The 24,835-nt window shown below is 39.6% G+C and overlaps 1 protein-coding gene across 1 annotated transcript; it reads left to right on the top strand.

The window, feature by feature from the left end:
* Window positions 1-1,402: 1,402 nt before the first annotated feature.
* LOC139713221 (cadherin-like and PC-esterase domain-containing protein 1) lies at window positions 1,403-24,561 on the top strand (the record flags this gene model as incomplete). Its single annotated transcript, XM_071624966.1, has 17 exons — window positions 1,403-1,487; window positions 3,357-3,537; window positions 4,955-5,132; window positions 6,245-6,429; window positions 9,652-9,724; window positions 10,418-10,588; window positions 11,245-11,349; window positions 12,635-12,854; window positions 12,939-13,037; window positions 14,362-14,545; window positions 15,618-15,795; window positions 16,182-16,305; window positions 17,596-17,732; window positions 18,564-18,886; window positions 19,430-19,517; window positions 20,057-20,203; window positions 24,373-24,561. Coding segments are annotated over 17 exons (2,667 nt in total), but the record flags the coding sequence as incomplete, so codon positions are not given.
* Between the last annotated feature and the right edge of the window lie 274 nt (window positions 24,562-24,835).

Here is a 24,835-nt window from a genome sequence, read left to right as displayed (position 1 = left end):
ATTTCCCGGCGTTTGCACATTTCCCGGCGAGACGTTTGCACATTTCCAGGCGTTTGCACATTTCCCGGCGTTTGCACATTTCCCGGCTCCACACCCCCCCCCCCCCATCCCGACTTACATTTGTGTGGACTAATGGTGGTTTTATATTTCCTTTCCCTGGTTTATGTAATCATGAAATTCTCCTTTCTCCGTAATTTCCCTTTTCAGTCAAGTCATCTCATTCTTGCTTCTCAAAAGATGATTCCATGCTTGGTGCATGGCTTTGAGTAGTTTTGCAGGAAGAAACTTTGTACTTGTACACTGTGTACATGTATTTTCAAAATAAATGCTCTGCAAGCTTAAAGGGGCTGTACAGTACTGGTTGAGGTGGGGATTCATGTTTTTTACATTCCTATGTAAGTGAGATAATGAGAAACCCCTTGAAATATGAAAGAGCATGTAATTTTAAGAAGTATTCAACGTTTATTTGATGAAAATTGGTTTTCAAATGGCTGAGATATCCAAAAAAGTGATAATAATAAAAGACTACAGGCCACAACTTTATTATGATCTCTTTGTTTCACCTTGTTTTTGGATATCTCGGCCACTTCAAAACCGATTTTCATCAAATGAACTTTTGATACCCCTTAGAATTGCATGCACTTTGACATCTCATAGAGTGGTTTCTAAATATCTCGCAAAACGTTAAAAGCTAAATCCTCACCTCGACCAGAACTGTACACACCCTTTAACTGTGCCAAAGGAGTATCCACTGCTGTCAATTGTCATTCATCATATGGCTGATCAATGATACTGACAGGTGATATTTTGCTTCTTTTTGAAGTCAAAACTAATTTTTGATTTCGTCATCCAAAGATAGGCTGAGCATGCATGGAATCATCTTGCCGGATCTTCTGTGGTTTTCTTGTCTTTGTCGGTATGTGTACAGTAATTGTGTGACTTAATATTGCCTGTAATATTTTAGAGCTGTTAAGTGTTATTCATATCTTCTGTATGACAGTCAAAATGAAATTATCTGTTGTGTGTTCTCTTGTTTGATCTTTTCTTGATGTATGCGCAGATTTTGGTGGTAAAGACATTCACCAAGCATTTTCCACATATCTTACGTGAAATTTGTGAGGCATAGGTTGTATATACTTCTGCTGTTTGTTGGTATTTTGTTTCTGAAATGTCTCATTTTATGCATAAAGTCCACACAGAAGACAGGTTTACTATCTAAAACTTTTGCAAATGTTTGTTGTTATTGTTGTTTGCATTTTATTTGTGGTGTGTGTATGTGAAATTTTTTCATACAGGTATTCTCGAAAGCATCTTAGACATTTGGGGATAAGTTATTGAATATCGTGTATATGCACACCCTTTGAATCCCAATAATTTCCGTAATTCCTCTGGTTTCTTTCAGATCAACAGAATACCGGGACTAAGAAATGTCTTGTGGCGCAAGGATGCCTTCTGTTACACCATGAATGAAGCCAGGCGGATTCTGAGTAAGGATGGATAAATGAGATTATAAAATGGGCTTTAGAATCTCTGCAATCTCATTGGTCAATTGTCATGCATTGATTTTTACTGATCCACGGTAAAATCCGAACGCATTGCCCTGCATCCGGTAAAATCTTGATGAATGGCTCAAGTCTTGTATAGTGTTGTAGGTGTTCCGGACACATGATGGGGAAAATGGTTGTGTTTCATGAATTTATGGGCCCATTTTATAACACAAATGATGCACAGGCCTATTTTGTGGATCATTGAGAATTGGATGCTCTCGTTTAACTTTGGAACAGTTTAAAACCCACCCGCTGCGCTCGTGGGTTTAAACAGTTCCAAAGTTAAACTTGTGCATCCAATTCTCACCGATCCACTCTGTCCTGTGCAGCATTTGTATACCAACACATCAATCTAATTTTGTGCCTCCTTTGACCTAATATTTTGTTTTGCTTTTTCATATTGGTTGAACAGTGTGATAATTTCACTTTGTGTGTTGAAAGCTTAATTCATTTTATGCACAAATCACATCATAGGGTTTTGAAAATTGTGATCATGTATAGTACAAATCAGTTCATCAACAGAATCAAAATTTTATGCAAATGTGCAAATTTATGCAAACCTACGAATGTTGTTTCTCTCATCAAAAACAGCTTCACGGACGCTTGCCTAACATAATAATCAACTATGCATACATTGCAGACTGGATTCCAAGCAGTACAAAAGTTTAAAGTCTTTACCCAGTGCTTCATCGGGGGGGGGGGGGGGGGGGGGGGGGGGGGGGGGAGAAATGGTCTCTAAAAGCAGTACACTTATAGAGTGCTTGAAATAATGGCTCATAAAATTACAGATTTGTCCAGTAGGCCCCCTAAATTATGATCATGATTGGCATTTACCTCATGGATGTGACATCATCAATATTTGCGTAGAAATTAGCACAAAGACATGTTACGCTCAATGCCACAATCGATTATGTTAACTTTCATGATGTAAACTTCATTTTTATAGCTAATGGCTACTTATGATTATAACCACAATCCAAAAAAAAATATGGAAAGCTGCTGGAGGGGTGGTGGACATTGTATCAGATTACTTCGTGCTAAATTTGTCCGAATTCACATCAGAGCATCATTCTAACGGTAGAATGAATATGTGTTTCCATTTAGAAATCCAAGCCTGATATCAGCATTATACATGAGTGGATTGTGTGGAAGAGTGAAGACTCATTCTTTTCAAGCTGTGTATCTGAATGGTGTGCTACTCAAACGAAAGTCACCTCAAAACGAAAGTCCCTAGAGTGCAGGCTTGGTGAAGAAAGCTGTGAGATTAGCTTTATCTCTGCACAAGCAAACATCTGAGTCACTCTAATGAGCTAGGGATGATGTTGAAGTTTATTTGTGAAGGCTTAGCAGCAGCGCACTGTAAAAACTGTGATGGCATGCTGTCACTTCTGCAGTAGCTTTTCCCCTTGAGATTCCAAGATAGCTTGTTATTCCATGATGGACAATGTGTGATTTGAGTAATTGGGGTTGAGATGGACAAGGCATAAGGGGCTTCTTCTTCTTCTTCTTCTTCTTCTTCTTCTTCTTCTTCTTCTTCTTCTTCTTCTTCTTCTTCTTCTTTTTTCTTCTTCTTCTTCTTCTTCTTTGTTATTGTTGTCCTTGTTTTTCTTCTTTTAGTGATAGATCAGATAATGGTATGTGTTGCATCCCAAACATCTAGAAGTACTGTGTATTAGGAATGAGATACATTGATTTGGAAAGGGGGAGGGATGGGGGAATATTCAGTGTTTGAATTTATTCAGGAAACTGGCCTACTACTTATTGCTTCTCTATTTATCACTGTTCATTTCTTTTCTCCCCCCCCCCCAGCTCTGAGGAGAAGTCAGCTGGCTCCGCTATGCTGGGTGATGCCTGCCCAGTACGAGGACTTCCTGGCAACAGCCGACGCCCTGGGGACAGACGTGAGGTGGGTGTTCAAGTCCCCCAGCCCTGAAGGTGGGATCCAGGTTCTCCAGCCGACCAGAGAGAGGGACTATGCCAGGGTCATGCAGTGAGTGAACTTTGACCCTTTAACTAGCCATGTATTACTGGTATTGTATCATACCGGTGATGTATTTTTGGTGTAAGGAGGGTATGTTTTTGCCTGTGTGGGTTTGTTTGTTTGTTTGTCCGTTTGTGTATCAACGTGGTATTGTTTGGTTTGGTTTAATTTCTGCTTCCAAACGAATGCAAATTCAAACTCAAAGTCCAAATACAGAAACAGTGACAAATACAAATGGATGGGACCTCAAAATAATGGGATTTGCAATCAAATAACTCCGAACGTTATGGATGAATCTGAAAAATGAAATTCTCCCGAAAAGTTGATAATAACACAAGGAAGAGATGATTCAATTTTGGTAGTGATCCGTATTGCTGGCTGGATCCAGGAATATGTTTGAATTTTGTAAAGTATTCTTTATTACTGAAACTCTACTGTAAAAGAGGAAATTTTCGCAGTGTTGAAATTTTTGTGCATTTCGCGCAACCGGAAAGTAGCGTGAAAATAAAAGCACACGAATATTTTTGCTTGCCAAATGTTCCTGTGTGTGATGTCTTGATTCCGTGGATTCAAAAACACACCAAACTCTTCTTACCCGGCCAAGCGCGAAAAATTAGTCGCACGAAAATATCCACTTTTACAGTAGGTTGGAAATAACAATGAGGGTGGAAATAAGGTGCTTGATGAAGGTGTGCGCTCTCTGATTGCTTTTCTGTTTGTTGTTGTTTCCTCACATTTTTATTATTCGTGTGTTTTCTGTCAAGGCTTCTGTTTTTCCTTCTCTCAACATCTTCCGATCATCATAGTGTCGGGTTTTTAAGTTTCATCCCAGATCCCATGTGACAAACAACAGACATCAGCCTGATCCGTGTTGCTACTTCTCAGGACAGAACTTTGGCCCTTCTCCAGTCTGCCTAAAAGATTCAAATCTCGGAAAAAAAACAAGAACAGAAAAATAGAATAACACACTGAATTCCAGTATAGTTACGTTATATGTTCGCAACAGTTCTCAGCAGGCTTTATCAGTCACTAGTTTGGCCAGATACATAGGGAGTCCATTTGTAGATTTTGTCTGAAGTGCTTTTGTAGAAAAGGCAGCATTTTTTTGTCATGACTGATCACTTTCCTCACAAAAATTAGTCATATCAGCTAAACTGTTTTTAGACTGCATACACAGATACACACATAAGGAGATCCGGAAAATTTTGAAAAGTGTTTTTGCTTTCTTTCTTTCTTTCTTTCTTTTTTTTTTTTACAATGACATTTTTCTCGTGGATGAAAAGCCCTAACAGATGTTTTTCTTCTTGGACCAGCATGCTGTTTTCTCATTAAAAAAACAAACAAACAGAACCAGAATGTGCGTGTAGCACATTTATTCATAAAAACATTCGTTTTTCTTCTTTTGTTTTGTATTTTCCCTTACCAGATATCGCAGTCAAAGAGCGGTGGTGCAGCAATATTTCCCCAACCCACTGCTTATCTTCGGCTCCCCAGTCAACATCCGGGCCTATGTACTGGTGACGGGCCTGAATCCCCTCAGGGCCTACATTCACTCCCAGGGCCTGGTCTTCTTCCGGCAGGACTACCAGAAGGGCTTCAAAAAGGTCAGAGGTCAACCATGGTCATGGCAAAAACAGATTTGTCTCAAGTTTTTGTATTCTTGTCAGACATTTTCTTCTATTATGCGTGATTGGTAGAAGTGCTTACTGTTTTTGAAGGTACATGTATCCCCAATTTCTGTAGCCTTTGATAAAGACCATGCGGCTGAGGTTTATTTTCCACATTGCACATCTGAATTGAAACTAGTTGCGCAACAAATGGGTGGAGGTGTGGGAGAGTGCTGTCAGCCATTTTGTTGCATGTTCACCCCTCGCCTCACCATTCTACATCTTGACAAGCTAGTCTGGAGTGAGTAGCGTAGTGTGGAGTTCTAACGCAAGCCAGGAGGCTTGACTAAAGACCAATAATTTGCAAGACATTTTGTCCATAAATAGCATAATCACAACAATCATATATTGCACTAACAACTTTTCTCTACGAGCTGCTATACTGTGATGGAAATATCCATGGACTTTCCTTTCATTTTCAGACTACTACTGAAATGGGGCTCATAGGGACTACTACTGCAATGTGCTATTGCAGAGCATGCTGCTTTATTTTTCTCGCTTAGTTTATATAACTTTTGTTGATCATATCAATATGGAAATTGATAGTTATATATCACCATTGCTAAATACTATGATATATTTCCCTGCTTTAGTTACCAGTGCTTGGTTGATTTTGGCTGAATTTCCTCCATTTGTTACCCACAATGCTTTGCAAATGAGGGTTATGACCGTTGGCAGGTAATGTCACCAAGACTGCTTGCTGAGAGATCTACAGAACAATTGGCACACTGTTCATATGTCATATATCCAGTATATCTATGGGCTTTTTCACAGTATATAGCTTTTCATATGTGAAGCTATGACGTAATGTTTGACTTTCCACAACAATAGTACACTTGAAAATCTTTGTTTGGGGAGCATATATCTACTATTCACCTATCTGTGCATATTTCAGCAAACTTGATAAGGGCTGAATTTAAGAAAGGTCTCAATATTTTGCTACCTTTAACTAAACTTCACTTCTCATCCTAAAAATAATATGCTTCCCTTTTGCCTTCGTTTCACTAAAATTGTTCTGAAAAATCATTTCCGGACTTGATCTCATCTAGATCCCAAGCAGGACTTGGGACCTGGCCCAGTTCCGGCACCACCTGGTCCACAGCTTTGGGGCCCGGGTCGCTGCAATGGCGTTTCGCAACATGGAGACGGTGATCGTGGAGACGCTGCTGGTGGCAGAGCCCTCGCTTGTTGCGGACTTCTCGCAGTTCACTCACCTCTGGGAAGATCCTTACAGGTGATGCCTCCCTCTATCTATCTCTGGTTAACCATTTCTGTGCCAGGGACTTTATTGAGTATGTACACTACTATGGGGTTTTCTGTACCAATCAACACTCAAAACATACAAAGGCTTAAACTTAACTCGAGTATTAAACTTGAGTGTGAAACTTAAGTTTAACACTCAAAGCATACAAAGGCTTAAACTTAACTTGAGTATTAAACTTGAGTGTGAAACTTAAGTTTAACACTCAAAACATACAAAGGCTTAAACTTAACTTGAGTGTTAAACTTGAGTGTGAAACTTAAGTTTAACACTCAAAGCATACAAAAGCTTAAACTTAACTTGAGTATTAAACTTGAGTGTGAAACTTAAGTTTAACACTCAAAGCATACAAAAGCTTAAACTTAACTTGAGTATTAAACTTGAGTGTGAAACTTAAGTTTAACACTCAAAGCATACAAAAGCTTAAACTTAACTTGAGTGTGAAACTTAAGTTTAACACTCAAAGCATACAAAAGCTTAAACTTAACTTGAGTATTAAACTTGAGTGTGAAACTTAAGTTTAACACTCAAAGCATACAAAAGCTTAAACTTAACTTGAGTATTAAACTCGAGTGTGAAACTTAAGTTTAACACTCAAAACATACAAAGGCTTAAACTTAACTTGAGTGTTAAAACTTGAGTGTGAAACTTAAGTTTAACACTCAAAGCATACAAAAGCTTAAACTTAACTTGAGTATTAAACTTGAGTGTGAAACTTAAGTTTAACACTCAAAGCATACAAAAGCTTAAACTTAACTTGAGTGTGAAACTTAAGTTTAACACTCAAAGCATACAAAGGCTTAAAGAGAAACTCCACCCGATATCACTTTACTGACTCAAGTAAAACAAAATAAGTAAAAGTTAAACTTTTATCAAAATATGACACCGTTTCTGTGCCAGCAACTTTACACATTGTGCACACCGGTATGGGGTTTTCTATGCCAATCATCACTGAAAGCATATAAAGGCTTAAACTTGACTCGAGTATTAAACTTGAGTGTTAAACTTAGCTTCAGCACTCAAAGCATACAAAGGCTTAAAGAGAAACTCCACCCGATATCACTTATACTGACTCAAGTAAAACAAACTAAGTAAAATTCAAACTTTTATTAAAATATGACAAAAACAAAAAAGGTTTGATATCTGTTGCATTCGATATTGTATGACTATTGTAACTGTTCCCTTGAAAACATGGAAAAAGTGTCAAATCCTATGATTTTCTTATTTTTGTCCAAGTTTGAGAAAATTATATACAGTCATGTTAATTTGATATTACTCTTGACATAGATGTCAACGTCAATATGTAATGGAGTTTCCTTTAAATGCTTCCAGGCTCTGATATCCTCCAACTGTTTGCACATTCCCAGACATAAAACATCTTTGTTTCAGCAAACCATCCATTACACTAGCCCTAAACTCTGGAAAAGATTGACAAGTAGTCATATCAATCCTGCACTGTTTCTTCTTTTTTTTCAGCATGACTTTTCTTGTCATTGTTTATCTGTACACGTATTGTTATTTGTTAGGCATGCCCAATACAAGCTGTGTTTTTTTGTACCACATCTCTAGCAGTGTAGATAAATTGTCATTGTATATACATCGTAGTGATTTGATATTATAGGAAATCATTTGATCCATCTTATACTGTTATCATAGATGTGCAACTATATTAACTCATTTAGTTGAACTCATGAAGAGGTTGCTTGGTGCAATGTGGTTCCACTCTTAATTTTGAAGTGCTATGCTTGTTGGAGGCCTGTATGGATTCTACACCAGCATCAGCCTAGATGGCTTTGATATTAGACTGCGAGATCAGTGCTTTTGAGATCAATGGTTCTAAAAGTAGACCAAGTGAAACAACCAATGGTAGATTAATACGGGTTATCTGTTTGCAGTAGAAATGTCGTGTTTTCATCATTATGCCATTTATTGTTCACTGTTATCAGTCGCAGGCTGAATGTCAATATTTACTATAGTTGTTGAGTCGGATATGAAATGATACTTTGGAACTCTCTGGTGGATTTCTGCTCTTTGATCCCAATGATAAGAGACGGATTGATCATTTAGCACTCTTGTCATTGTTATCAAAATGTCATTCATTGCATATCAATACATAACACCAATCCGTGCTAAAGGTGTGTTCAGTCAAAGACAGGCAATCTCGGTGATAAACAGTTTTTCCTGCCATATTTTCGTGGTCGTTGGCAGCGTTTATTAGCATGATAAGACATTTGTTTTCTTAGCAGCGAGATAAGATTTTCAGAGGAAACCATTTTAAAGGGCAACTTCCCACCAAATTCAGGTTGGCTTTAATTTTTTTTGTTGAAAATAAATAAAGATCAACCAAGAAATGATAAAGATTCCATAAAAGTTGGTCATGAGATAAGTTTAATAAACATCTTTTCAGAAAACAATGATGATAGTTACAACATAATATGCTAATTGGAGGAATATCGATGATGTCATGGCTGCGTAACTCTCCAGTTTACTTGCACAAAAACTTCATGACATAAAGACAAAACCTTTTATCTTTTGCATCAAATCAATGTGATACATATTATCACTTGGCAGTGATGGCTTTAAGAGGGGACACAGAATGTAGTTGCTAAATTATTGACCAAAAGTATGAATTTTATCCTTTTTTAGGCAAACCAATGAGAGATCTGTTAGGGGATGACTTTATCACCTTTTCTGAATTGCATGCATGGTAGTGACCAATCTCACTTTTTGTGAAAAAACATCAGATTTTGATATCCCGTAACTATTACTCTTATAAATGTATTATTGTGAAAGAACTGCCACCATTGTGTTTATCAGGTTTTATTCTACTTTTGACTTGAATATGGTATGGAAGACCTCTTTTAAGCTCATCGCAATATTCCTCTGAGTCATAGGCTATGAACTAGCTTTAATATTGTTACTTCTAAGCACAAACAAGTTGCAATATGGAGTGTATGTGTGCAATGCTTCAATTCACATGGTACTGAAATAGTCACCTATCATATTTTCCCACAGCATTTGACCTCATTGTTCAAATATGTATTGGGCAGAACAGTAGTGTATGGTAAGTGATATAACATCCAGTCCTATGCGGTTGTGATGTTTTGACTGTAATGACAAGTTGATCTGGTACTCAAGTGCTATCCCATCATATTTCCCCACGACCTCTGACCTCTTGTATGACATCACGTCTAGGTGTGAGCACTGCTTCCAGCTGCTGGGATTCGACATCATATTCAACTCAACGTTGCATCCCATCGTTGTGGAGGTACATGTAATACTACGTTCTGTGTAGACGGATGAGGGCTGCCAAGTCTTCCTAATTCTGCACACTGTATCTTGACAAGAGAATCTAAAGGCCATACTGATTTGGGGATTATTTTCTGCCTATATTGATCCATGAGATGAACGGCGAACGCAAGGTTCTCCCCGATTAGGCTTTAGGATCTCCCTGATTTTGGGATGTATGAATATTGGCAGCCGTGTGTACATGAATTTTTATGAAGGCATACAACATTCTTATAGGAACAGAAGACAAATCACTTCTGTACCAGTAGGAAAGCATGAACATGATTCAATGAGTATTAGACAGGTTAGGACATAGGAACTCTACAGATTCAGTTGCCAATTTAGAGATCAGCCTTGTTTACATGTTATTGTACATTTCAACCCATTATGTTGACAGAGAATGCAGCTGTGCTACAACCCAATTTGGAAGAGATTCTGGACTACTTATTTCTCTGTTTTACTTTGGTTCTTATGTACATGAATCAGAGTAGCTGTAATTGTTTTGTGAAACCTGTGAAATATGTTTCAGAAATCATTAGAATAACAAAGAAATGAAGGCTAATGTACAAGAGGGTATTCAAATACTTGTAATGTTGTCCCTCAGCCTGCCCTGTCACTGTCAATGGAACATTCCAAACCAATAAAAAAATTTCTTTGTAACCTCTGGATACAGGTGACTGGACAGCCGCACCTCCAGCCCAATAATGCCGACCAGCAGTGGGCGGGCACCAACATCAAGCAAACAACTGTAAAGGAGTCTATGGCCATGATGTTCTCAACCCGGAGAGTGGCTGGGGAGGTGGCAGACGCTTTGGCAAGCATTGCGCCGGGAGTGGGAATCGAGGTGAGAACCCTTTCCTTTAGATTAACTCCCACATGCCTGTAGGCAATATCTTTATTTACAATACCAATAAGATTGTAGGTTGGCAGTCTGGATAGGGTTTAGTGGGTATCTCATTGGCGTGGAGACTAGGTTGTGAGCTGGTGGTGACTCATGTCTCCACAATGTCTCCTGGAGACAAGCCAGGTCTCCAGGGAGTCTTGGAAGAATTGAATGTGTTCAATTCTTGCATGGACTTTTTCCAGTCTCCAGATGGTCGCAGAGACATCTCCACATTGTCTCCATCGGTTAAAGCTATGTTGCGGAGACTGATTGTGTCTGCGACGTCTCCAAAATGTCTCTCCAACCTTACGGAGACACAGAGGTTACCATGGGTCATATGACTGTTCGATTGTCATTTGCATAATCTAACCTACTGGCTGAGCATATAAGTTGTAACTATTGTATTTTGTTGTGTCAGAGTTTAAGAACAGTGCAATCCTGCATGTTTTTTTTCCCGTTATTATATGAGGGAAGGATTTTGAGGTATTTGATGTCATCAGTTTCAGCAATGTTGATTAGTTATTCTATTTCATTATGAAACTGAAGTAGAATAAAATGAAATGAAATGATATGATATCTGATCAAGTGCAATACATGGTATGTTTTTGGTTTTCCAGGGAATAAACTGTGAGGATACGGAGGGCCCTTGTCTGAGTGAAACTGATCTAGCATTCCTGCTGTCAGCCAGAAGGGAAAGCCACAGCATGGGCAGCTACAGACGAGTATGGCAACAGATTTATGTTGATCGTGATGTCATGTGTGTTGAGTCTGTGGTGTCACTGTGTGAGAGTCCCGAGAAGGACTTACTATATTCTTTGTGGGTAGCTCAAACAAGAGCTGAGCAGGCTATACCATAATTCCAGAAACTGAGTAGCTGCTAAGGGGGTCAATGTTCCAGAGTAGATTGACTGCCCATCGTCGGGTTGATGTCTGTCAATAATAGTCAGTCTGCTCCAAAACAATTTCTTTATTTTTCTGCTTGTGTTAAAAAAAAAATACTACAACAAAAGCAGGGGCTGCTGCTATTGTACCATGTAGTGATCATGAGAAAAGGCACAGCCATTCCAAATGACTGTGCAGCAATAAAATTATGCCAGTTCCATTCCTACTGTTTGTTTGTTTGTTTGTTTGTTTGTTTGTTTTTATCAGAAGACTCTGAAATCCTGGTAAGTATATCATTTTGGAATTGTACTTGAGCTACTGTTCTCTGAATCAAAGCCATTATTATCTGCAGCTGTTCAGTTTAATTGTTTCAGCACTGTGAATTGATAGGTTTCAACCACAGAATTCATTGTCTTCAAGTTCCATACCAAGACATATCTGGCTCACGAAAGGAGAGAGAGAGAGAGAGAGAGAGAGAGAGAGAGATTTGAAATATAAGGTCTGTGCATCTGTTCATAGCAGGTGCAGAGCTTGGCAGGTGCAGCTTTGCATTTCATGCTTGGTTTAACCACAGAAACATATGTTTCACAAACATTTCAGAAGAAAAAGAAAAATAGAGGTGTCATTGTTTGTTCCTTTTCTCAGTCAAGCAGACAGTTAAACTGATGTGAGAACAAGGCTGTTCTTTGCTTTGAATTGTTTACCAATACTCCTTTTTGTCCCATGTACTGCAGCATGCAGTGTTTTTCATACATTGTGCTGTGTCAGTACATACATGTAACTTGGGAAAGAACAAGATTGTGGGAGGACTCCTATAGAAAGGGCATCTAAACTTTTGAGAAAGACATGAAATGATTGCTACAATATCGTGTAATTTGCAAGAGTAGCTCTTATTCTTACCCCGTCTATCCCCATCTCGTTTCCACAAAATTTGTGTGAGTGTCAACTGTTAAGCGGGTAAGGGGGTATTAAGGCAGTGGAGATTTAAAGATATTGCAGGATAGGGGCAAATTCTTCATACACCATTACGCAATCTTGTACACTGTGTTATACTTGCTGCGTGTTTCAAACTTAGATCTTACAAGATGTCATCAATTCCCTTTTGTATTCTCTCCACCCCTCCAGCTCTATCCATGTGAAGACATCCAGAAATACACCCCTCTTCTCCACGACTTGGAGCACTTCACCGCATCCCACCTCGGCTTCAGACATGCCATGCCCAGTGGACGTCGCCACGGAAACCTTTCCCCTTCCCAGAATTCCAAGCCTATCAAACATTCCACGAAGGACATGCACCCGATAGTCATTGCCACTGAGCAGTTTTATGCCAAGAAGGCGAAAGAAATTTATGGGAGCTCCAACCCTGGTATAGCACCGGTGGAGAGAATCGCCATTGAAGGACACATCTTGTCACCAAACAGGATGATGCATCTGGATGATCGCCATGACAACAGTCTTATCAAAAACATCTTTGGCTTGGGCCCTCCCGAGAGACATGGCAACTTGAAGAGACTTAGCTGCAGTGAGGGTAAGATTCAATAGAGTGTCATGTGTATCGTAACAGATGATTCTCAGTTGCTGTTTTTTAAGTTTTGGTGTCGCCATCACTGGATGAGAGGACTGCAACATTTTGTGACATTACACATGGACAGTGATATAGAGAAAGTATAAAGAAAATTTGATATATTTTTACTTTTCTAGCATACTGAAAAAGCATTTGATGTACCTCTATCAGAAAGCAGGGGGGATGATATTACCCCTAACATATGTCAGTAACAAGTCAAGGGAACATGTACTTTTCATAGAAAATGAAATTTATTTAATTGTTTTGGGATTCTCTTTGTATTTTCTGTATATCATTTTTCTGCTGACATCACAAATGGTTGTGGTCTTCTCATCCAGCGATGGTGGCTCTAAAACTTTAGAAATTCTTAAATTTAGGACTGTATTGTTGAAGCTTAGCTATTCTAATCGTACCACTTGCCGTATGTGGAACTGAATAAAGTTAAGTCTGAGGAAAGCAACCACTCATGAGAAACATAAATGGTAGTCTTTTAAATAGGGTGCCACTACAAGCAGGTTAGTTATTGATGTGAGCTTATCAAGTGGTAAATCAGAAATAAATGAGTTTGAAAAGCAGTTTCTTTCATTTACTCACACTTCAATAACTTTGTTGGCTATAAACAAAAACAAAACGAGAACACAGATACTTAGTAGCCTGTGATATGATGTGCAGAAACCCCAGTAAACAGCATGTTGACGGGTACACCAATAGACAGGGCTCAATCCAGATTCTTGTGGCTACTATACACAGTTGAATATTGCCTATGGCAGATAATTTTGATAGGCGGCTGCTGGCTGCATTAAAACAAGCAGTCATTGTATACAAGATTCTAGCACATCATTCCTCTCCAAAAACAACCAATGTATGTAGAATGAATATGACAACTTGCTAGAGGTGATTGCATAACACTGATTGTTGAACAAAAGAATCAGATGTGGGGATGCTATGAATGAACACATCTTAATGATAGGGAAGAAAGGAATGAAGATGATGAGAGAAATAGAGTAGCGGTCAATGAGAATTGATGGCAATCTAAAGACCTATACAAACTGAACTGATCTAAACATCAAACCAGAACTGGAAAGGAGTGAACCAAAAGGGAATTCCAGTGTCAACTCGGCTGTCTTGCACCATTATAGACAGGTGGTCGCTCTTTTACACAGGGTGGTCGCTCTTTTACACAGGGTGGTTGGCCTTTTACATAGGGTTGTCACACAGGTTTGACTCTTGCCATATCTCCCTTAAACCCTGATTTTACAATCTCCTCTGCCACCACCCACCACCACAGACAGGGACGCCATGCCTTACTTGGCGTCGCTCAGCACCTTCCCAGCTCTGAACCTGACCTTTGAACCCGGGACCACGGAGTACCATTCCTCGGTGCCCTACGGCCAGGTGGTGCTGCAGGTCGGGGCGTTTGCGAGGAGCTGCGACTGCGAGGCCAGGCTGGAGGACAAGTACGGTGTCTCCAGGTGGGTGGGCAGGACGCGAGGACTGAGAGCAGTCCAGAGCTGGGAATGCATATCTATAGTGCTTCACCACTCCAAGGGTCCTTGGGTACTTTTTGCAGCAGAAGTTATCAACTTGTCATCATCAAATTGGCACCTCTCATGATTTCACTATATATCTTAACATCAGTAAAAGATTAGCTTGAACCGGTTAAATTCATTTATTGTGAACAAAATTAGAAGGATAAAAAGTGCTTATTTGACACAGGAACAGTAGCTTTAATGTGTTACAATATGTTGCCAAGTTGAGGATCAGTTAACAGATGTAGTGATTTTTTTAAACTTGTGATAGTTCTTCATTAAAAAGGAAAATCAACTAGTAAGCAAAGGCATTTCACTAAAATAGGGCTCAAATGGAAGAGAAAGTGTTTATTCTTCTGTACTTTATTTGATGCTAACCATGAAGAGTGAAAATGACAATAGGAGGATGCAACATCCCGTTAAAATGCAGTGTCTGGGACATGATGGGTAAAAGCACAATCATGCACCATGTTTCAGCTGGCTTTAAAAGAGTAAAATCATCAACAGTACAGAATGGTAGAGCAATCATAAATATCAGACCTGAAATAAAAAAGTCATGCAATTTCAAAGTATCTTTGTCTTTGTCTATGTCTGTTATTAAAAGAGTGGTGTTAGTATTGAGCATCTGTGAAATTAGATGAGGATGTGGTTCATCGACTGTTCTAAGAGAACTTTAATGTGATAGACCCAGAACTTTGTTGTTAGAGCTATGCATTGTTTACTGCTTTGTAATGAGCCACCAGTTGATTTTTTTTTTTTGGGGGGGGGGGAACAATATGACAATAAAGATTGGATATTTTATCAGAACCCCTTGTACAGTTATAAAAGTTTTAATCCAGTTAGCACTTGTATGATACAAAATGTTTTACTGCAGTTAAAGATTGTTTTATCTTTGAGATTTTCTGTGGTCTTAGATCAAGGCATGAGCCATTTTTTTTTAAAGTCATAAAACATTGATTCTGTGTATCAGACTCTTTGATGTGATTTTCTCTTTCCTCCATGCCCTCTGCGACAGACCGGCAAATTTCACTCTCGGACTTGGCCACAATCGCATCAACATCCTTGTCGTCGACATGACGCATTCGGAGCCCTGGGTCCTAAACACGTACACCCTTCACATCCACCGTGCACCAAGGAGCAACCCATCTTTGCTCACCACCGATCAGGAGCACGAAGTCTGCACTCTTGTTCAGGTAAACAGCATCCTTCAGTATTTTGAAAAACTGTGTTCTCGTTGGCTCTAGTATTTAGAATGAAATCAAACGAAGAGTATGGTACAGGTTTCAGCCACAATGAACGCAACAATTATAGACCTACACAGAAACGTTTGCTAAATTTTCCTATGTGGCATTGAACGGGCGATAAAGATTTTTGATTGTGCATAATTCATCTACCCATATACACGCACTATGTGTGTATTTTGCACCAAAAAACAACCTGATATTCATTTTGAAATTATCACATTTTCTGTTTTGACTCACACAGATAAATCAAAAGAAAAAACAAAACAAAACAAAACAAGTTGCATCATTTCATTATATGATTTTTTTTTACTTTCATTTCAAATCTTCTTTACCAGGATTGTGAGCTTAGATTCCTCCCCACCTACAGCTGCGGACTCAGAAAGCTTCCCGGAGTGAAGTGGGTGGAGGTCGTATCCAAGGCAACCGGTCTTCCACTATGCCACAATGGCTTTGCTCCGGGTGAGTATTAGGGAGTCGATCACAACTTTCCTCTTTGATTTATGTAACCTCAAATCATATTTCACTCACGTTTCTTGACCCATGGAATGATTTGTGGTGTCCTGAAGTGCCCAACTCACAGTGATTTTATGTAGACGTTCACTTCATGATGACTGTACCCTTGGCAAGAGGTGTTATGCAACTTAGCCATGTGCACACACTGGTGAGGTATTGCTTTTAGTGTAGCACACCCGTGTTTGGTCTACACCAAGACTATGATTTACAGTAACATTACACATGAAGACTGTCTGTGCATGTTGCACATGATGCTTACACTGTGTAATGTTTTAACACTTATTGGACATTATGCCTCCAATAAGAGAAGGCCAAGGATTCATCAAGTGTTGTGAAAATGTAAGGGATACCTGCTATTGAGATTGCTGTACATGCATACTGTAAAACCAGAAATATGTGACCCGCTACAACAAAAGGATCCTAAAGTCGCTGACGGCTGAGCCGAGAAAATCGAGTTTGAAGTCACCTCATCAAAAATGGTCAAAACAATCGCATTTCTGTTTTTGGCATAATTTCGTAGTCTAATGTTTTGTCTATCATCTGTCGAAATTTAGAAGCTTAATGATCAAACAAAAGGCAAGAAATTAGCGTTTTTCTGGGCCATGATTTTCCGACTTTCAACGCAACAGAAACGTGTCCGAAGATTTGGATTTAGCGCCACAACTAGACTCCGCCCCTAACAACGAGGGAGTGATCTTATTGGTCAGTGCGTGGCATCCTGATTACTGATCGGTCGTGCGTAGACCGCTGGCGCTAAGCTTGAATGAACATCGCGTAGGTCGCTAGGAGCATGCCTTCTATTGTAAAGCGGTGAAAACTGTCTCGCCTCCCCTTGATCACGTTAGCGTCAGAAGGAAAACTTTCATGGCGTTTTTCTCGAAACTCTGATTTCCTCAACCACTTGACATGCGCTAATAAAATCATTGATATCTCTGTAACCGAGTACTCTTATGAGTTGTGCTATATATGAAATTAAAGTAGAAGAGTAAGGGAATAATGTCATGTCATTTTCAGAAAATTGTCCTCCCCCGACTTTCGGATCTTTTTGTTGTAGCGGGTCACATATTCTCGGCATGAAATTTTCATGAATTGGAGCTGATGGCCTTTTTTACGGCATTAAATTTTTGCCAATCTTAGCTTATCACAAAATTTCATGCACACAAATATTTCTGGTTTTGCAGTACTTCATCATGATTTCTTTTGCGAGGAGGAATTTTTTTTTTCACTCTTCGGCAGGTCAGTGGCTGGTGCCGTGTGCCCAGTGCTCGGACAACGAGTCATGTGACTGGGAGAGGGCGAGATGGCAGCCACACGGCTGTCGGCATGAAGGACTGACCGGGTCAGAGGTCAGGCAGTGCCTGGCTGGCAAGAAGGTAAGCTGTCTGAGGGTAACTTGGATTCTTAGTCCCATGCTATACACATGTATGTCGTGTTATGTTTGCTTTATAGGCCTAATGAGTGATCACAGTCAAGACACTCAAAATTTTAGTCCCATACTATACACATGCATGTGGTCTTAGCTTTCATTTAAAAATGAGTGACCACAGTGTAAGTTTTAATTAATTTCCCATGAGTTTGGCGCTGCTACATTAATCTAGTTTATTCCACAAAATTTAGTAATACTCATTTTTGTTTCAAATGGTGTTATTTATTTTCCATCAGTGAAAACATGAAACACAACAAAGTAACATAATATACAACAAAATTAAGTAACGTCAGTGTACAATAATGTAAGTTAATGAGATACTCAAGATCAAGTTTAAAAGATAGCATGCAATAGATTACAAGTTTAAAACTTGCATTCTTCAGTGGCAAACTACAGACAAATCACAGAACACTTCTCTACCTCCAATGATATGTATGGTTAGAGTTTCTGTGATTTAAGAATCAAATTCAAATAGAGGAAGACATATTCTGTCAAAATGGAAGAATCATTGAGACCTTTTGTCACTAACTGTTCTACCACTGATACATTGTATTTGAAAACACATGTAAAATTACCCTGTCCAGTCTTTATGCAAAGCGTGATGATCGAGATGTCATATGTATTAACTTTTTCCCTAAAATTTATGCCTTCACTGCTCTGAAAAGTTGCATAAGAATACAGGGAAAGTTTGTACAAACCCGAGAGAAGTGTGAAAGTCGTACATGTATTTCATTTGCTTATGAAGCATGCCATGATGATTTTATTCATTCTCTAATAGCTTTTATTCCTGGGAGACTCGACAAATCGGGGCATGATGTACTACCTGATGGAGCGGATGAACGGCTCCCTCTACGAGTGGGACAAGACGCATGACACAAAGCACTACACCAACCTCAACGGCGGCCGCACCTCGGCCAGCTTCTCCTACTACCCCCAGTTCTGGCTGCCGGCCGCCCACAGACCCCTGTTCGACCATGCCCTCTACCAGCTGGTATCCGATGTGGGCCCCCTGGGTAACGGCTCGCAAACGGTCCTGGTGGTGGGCGGGGTCCACTGGTTGGCACTGCATCACCTGACTGTATTGGAGCAGGCCCTGAACAGGTGAGGGAAACAATGAAGTCATACTCAGGATGGATTACTACATATACCATATATTTCGCGGGTTTTTTTATTTCAGAAGTTGGGTGCTATTCACTAATTTTAAAACATGCTGAAATATTAAATCTGATCCCGACATGAATGTGATGTGGACCTGTTCATCTCTCCGTCCATGTTTGTACTCCATGATCACAAATTTAACCACTTGTGAAATTGTCAGGAAGTCCCGATTCGCACAAAAATTAGACTCTCTAAATATATCCGTGTACGTTAGTAGCTTAAAAAAAAGAAGAAGTCATTACCACTTGGGAAGTGTACAAGATGCAAAAAGTTAATAGAGAGAATTAAGGTGAAAGGTTGTACATACTGTATTTTGTGTTTTGTTATGATGACATTCTATATATCTTGTGTGTATGTATTTCTACCAATGTATTATGACATTCTGTCTATATTTCTACCAATCTCTAATGATATTCTATACATCTATATGCTTGTATATTTCTACCAGTCTATGAATCTACCGTCTCCTCTATTATGTGTTTGCAGGCTTGGGCTGAACCAGGCACGGACGATAGTGAAAGGTCTAGGGGCAGGCTTCCATCAGCCGGTGGATGGCATACACTGCTTGACCCAGGTCAGTTTATAATGGGACAGCTGTGTGCTTCATTTCAGGTCATTGCATTCAGGTCACCAGTCTTTATACTGGTACTGTATATTGAATACAGCGTTTTTGAGGCTTGGAGAATATACTGCTGGATGTAGTTGCATCTATGATGGATAAGTTCAACATGATCATAGAAAAGGCAGTTTCATCTGGCTAATTTTAACCCTTTTAGACAATGATAAATAAAGATGTAGATTTAAAAATGTATAAATATAAAGATAAGTAAATCAATTAATGCATGAATGAATGCAGCGTAAAAGATAAAAGTTATGTTTTAATCTCAAATTTGGTTTTGTTTTTGTTTTTCCTGTGCAAAATAAATGAATATAGCCAGGTCCATCTTATCTTTCTCTGATATACAAACAGAGGATATGTAGTAAACTTCAGAGTTGCCAATTTGAAGAGGATAAAGTGATGATTTTTTGCAGCAAAATAATCTCGGTACTTGATGGATAATTGTTAAAATCATACATTGATCTTCCCCATCCCTTCTTCTTGCCCACACCTAGATGGAACAGAGGAAGGTGTTCCTTCACAACCAGGGCCTCAGGGAGCGCGCCGTCCGGTCAGGCTTCGGGTTTGTCGACACGTTCAACATGACCATGGCCAGATACAGGGATTTCCTGGAGGGCAAGTGTGCCTGCCACTTTCACAAGGTGAGACAGAAAAATGACATACAAACAAACAAGATGGCTGCTCCATGGCACATGATTTCGGACTAAGCAGTGTAGTGCCATACCGATTTTTGCAGATCTCAGCCATCATCTCAAAATCTTTACATGCATGAATTGAGTGTTATGTTGGAGTTTACTAAATGTCTCATCCACAAAATCTTATCAGTTAATTGGATGTGCATTTATTTTTTTTTTCTGAAGGCCCTTTTGACCAATGAAGACTCATGAAAAGTCAAGAGGTAGATATCGGCTTCACACCCTCATATAATCTGTTTTCTGATCCAATTTGTAAGACAAAGCTTTGGTATTTTGTTTTCTCTGATAATGATCCCATGAATATTTTCCGTGTTCAAATGTTAAATTGTGTGTTTGTTTTTAAATGTGCATTTCAATTAAAATGATATGGACCAATTTCCAGCTCATTAGGCATGTTCAAATATTCAAGACTTACTTTAATTTCTTTATATTTGCTTGGTTTTGTTTTACTTGGAAATGGTATTGGCTGGTAGGGGGATAGATATGACTGCAATTTGCAATCAGCACATCCATGCATAGCTGTAAAATGATCTATGGTTGTAGTGTGCCCATTTGCCAATAGTATTGTAACCTGCAGAAAATGAAAAGAAAAAAAAAGTGTGATCTTGATTTCTTTTGTAATAACATCATAGAGACAAAAGAGTTTCCATGTTGTGTGTATGTGTGTGGGGGGGGGGGGGGGGGGGAGATTCTGCCACAATATTGTCATCCACTCTCACAGATCACATCCAATATGGTATGAAATGAGTATATGATTAGTGAATTACTCATGTCGTTTGTTATCACATCATCAATAGCAGCACATCCACTAAGGTTCTGTTTTTGCATTTTATGGCTTTCAAGGGGAACATCTGTGTACTCTTCTTTGCAAATATTTCTGCATCTGGGCAGCCTGGAATGTTTTTGTTTTTTTTGGATCTGACATTTGATACAAATCCTTGGACAATATGTTCAATGTTATAGTTAGTGCATCTGAAGCTCATACTGAGCAGCTAGTTTGGTTCACTGAATCAAGATTACCTTCATGAAACAAGTAATGATGGTTTTGAATTATATACTGTTACACTTCATATGCAACCAGAATAGGTAACCGTAAGAATATTTGCTTGAATGAAGTAGTATGTTTATTAAAAGCTGGCATGCTATCTACTTCTTGTTCACAGTATTGGGTTAAAGGTTGATTTATTAAATGTGCTTTCAAGAGTGGTGACGAACACACTCACATGGTGTCATGTAAGTTTTTGTCCAAACACTTCAAAAGCATGAAACAAGAATAATTTGAGATTTAACATAATTTCTTTTTTCGGAAGTGGTGATGAAATCAATGCTGTTATAAAGTGCAGTAGAAAACAGACACCTACCAGGCTTTCCTTTGAACATTGTCTTGTTTGAATTAGATCAAAAAAAAAAATAAAAATCCACAATGTGGTTCTAGTAGAGAATATGCATCTCTTGGAAGAAAATATCACTAGGGGAAAAAAATGGACTTGTAAATTGGCAGCCACGATGTTATGATGTTGGATAACTTGACGTGTTGAATACAGAAGAAATAGTACGTAGAAGTTTCGATGGTGAAAAATGGACCTGGTTCCACAGAACTTCATCACATACAAAGCGGAATGGTCAGTGGTAATCTTCCACACAACCAGTGAGATGAAAAGATATCGATATAAGTTTCTCTCTTTTTTTTGGGGGGGGGGGGGGGGAGGGGTGGAAGTGGATAATAAATAATGACCCTTGCAGTTCACCCAAGATTTAATTCAAATCAGATTTTATTTCCAATATCATATTTTTTGGGGGGAAATACATCAATTACAACTAATCAATTTAATGCAAAACATATGAACAGACATTTGAAAGCAGAAAAGGAACATGAGTAAGTGCATGAGAAATCACTGTGAAGCTCTTTGTTCAAAATCATCATGCTATTGGAAAAAGAGGCCCACTTAAAGGATGACAAGTAGTGGTCTGTTAATAGTGTCAAACAAATACATTGAGTAGGGGAAGGAGAAAGAGAAAAAGAACCAGAACTGGAGGAAAAAAAAGGAGAAGAATATGATTTTGTTCCTGTTATTTTATTTTCTGCTTGAAAAACCTCAAATCCACATTCCTATGTAGTTACAAAAATAACTGACAAATGAACTTGTCTGTCAGTGGTAGGCAACTGTGACTCATAGAACTGTGTATTCCGTCCTGTCGTCTTGGGAGGGACTCTCGGTTTTGGCATCCCATTTAGCATCTGCAAAGTATTCACAGACGTCGTAACAATTGCAGATGAGCAGAACAAATCCAGGACAAGTTTTTATGAAATTCGATCTGCCTTGACTTTTGGGGAAGGAATGATAACAATTTTGTTTTCGTCTGTGTCTGCCTTCTCCGTGAGCTTCGATGAGAGCTGACGGAGAAGAGTGTGGAGACGGGAAATGGAGTGAATCTTTCAGCACCGTGTAGTCTGGGAATCAGATTCTTTCCATCTTTGCTCCTATAATAGAACCAGCTTTCACTTTTCTCCTCTCCCTCTCTCTCTCTTGCATTCTGCCCCTCCCCCTCTCCCTCACTCTCTCCCACTCACCCTCCCTACCCCTCCCACCATCCCCATCTCCCTCTGTCCCTTCCTGAAGCCCCATTTCAACCCGTTGAGGATGAGTCCTGAGTATACTCATGCAGGGGTCTATGGGAAACGTTTGTTGTAGCAAAATCCGTTTGTCCTCAGTGAGTTAACAGAGCCTTTCAAACTAGAGTTACCACGCCAACATCCGGGTAACGTCAGGGTAGTTGTTTTTTCACCCTGCCTGTTAAAATGGTCACCGCAGAATGTTGATCGGACATTGTCGTGGCAACTTTTGCCAAATTCTACCCTAGCATTACCGCAACATTACCCTGGAAACCCTTCTATTAGAACGCAACCGTGGCAATATTCCTCTGAGACACTGTCTCAACTCGCATCCGCAATATTGCAGGCAGAGAATGATTGACATGCGCCAATCACGGGCATGAATTGTAACCACTGATCTCTATGTAGTTGAGATCAGTGATTATATGTGCACAATTGAGAACAATAGGCGGCGATGGCCAGTAGGTGTTGTAGTCGTGTCAGTGGACAATCCCTCACTGTGGAAACCTACCCGGAGAAGTTTTTTGGTGTGTGTCGGCTAAATCGGTACCCTGCTCTTTTCAGCGGTTTTATTAGAATTTTGGAGGAATTTTGGAGGAATTTTGGAGACATTGTTGCAACATTGCCACAGTAAGGTCTGTTAAAGCAGGGCTTCAGGCTCAACCTGCCTTCACTCTCATTCTCTCTCTCCCCCACTCTCCCTACCTCCCAACTTCCCTCAACCTCTCCCTTCCCACTCCCCTTCCTCTCCCCATCCCTCCTGTTCTTTCCCTTTCTCTCTGTCCCTCTCTCTTTTCCATATTTGTCCGAAACTGTTTCTTTTACGTCAGCATAACCAATTCCTGACACATACCCAAACAGTGCTCATTCTATGCCTTCTGTCAGCAGGTGGATTATAGGAGCTGGTTTCAGAGCTTTGATATGTAGAGAAGGGGGAGGGGAAAAACTACCATTGTTTTGTGGAATTGAACAAGACCTAATTCTTTATGAAAGAAATGCAAGTGGAAAAATGAAACAATAAATAATTTGCAGGTGGTGAATTGAAATCTTGGTTGAAATTTTTGCTACATTGTATATTGACACTACAGAAGAATTTGTGATACTAACATTGACAGCATTGTTGCGTTGCATGAAAAATATTTTGGGAGCATTAATGAAACAGATGAACGAATCTTCACAGGGAGATACTTTGTACCTTGAGGTTTAACTCTTGCTGAAATGTGTGGAAGAGAAGAAAATGTGATGAAAAGTGATAAGTGTTGCTTATAGTTCGTACTGAACATTTTCTGTAAAAAGAGGGAAGTTGGTTTGTGCATGCTGTGTGTGTGTGTGTGTGGTGTGTGTTAGTGTTAAAAATCAACTTATCAGACAAATTTAGTCGATGTTTACTTATGCATTTTCCAATTTGTGATAGGAAGGTGCCGCCATTTCAGAGTACTGTACGCTAACAAATCAAATTACCAAGGAACCCCTCAATGTGTGTTCTCGACATGATTCACAGGTGAAGGAGGTTGGCGTCAGTCCACCAAGAGAGGGCGGTGTTCCCGGTCGGCAGGCCACCAACGTGTCTGGCGAGGTCAAGGATCGCGGGATTGACGGGTTGGACCGTAGATATCATGTGACGGGAGGGATCAATGCCATCTACTCGGAGATTCTCCTTGGCCAGATTTGCGGGAGGGACAGCAGATGACAGGACCGGTGCTGAAGAGGGGGGAAGGGGTGGGATGGGGATTAACAAGGGGGTGGGTAAATTTGGTGAGGGCGCAATATTTGTTGGTAGGGGTAAAGAATTGGATGGGATGGGGGATGGAAGTGTGAGGATGGGAAGGGGTGGGTCTTGGGTACCAGAGAAACAATAGTCTTAAAAGAGGTTTAACTAAACCATGGCTATTGAGTACCACTTTGTCTGGTAATTTATGGCGAAGGCAGAGATCTGGAAGTGCGTTCAGTATAGCTGGCAACTT

This window comes from Diadema antillarum, unplaced genomic scaffold, assembly GCF_040938485.1.
Source record: "Diadema antillarum isolate AM-2024a unplaced genomic scaffold, OU_Dant_1.0 seq00001927_RagTag, whole genome shotgun sequence".
Classification (NCBI taxonomy): domain Eukaryota; kingdom Metazoa; phylum Echinodermata; class Echinoidea; order Diadematoida; family Diadematidae; genus Diadema; species Diadema antillarum.
The sequence above is the reverse complement of the archived record's forward strand: the minus strand, read 5'-3'. Positions and strand labels throughout refer to the sequence as shown.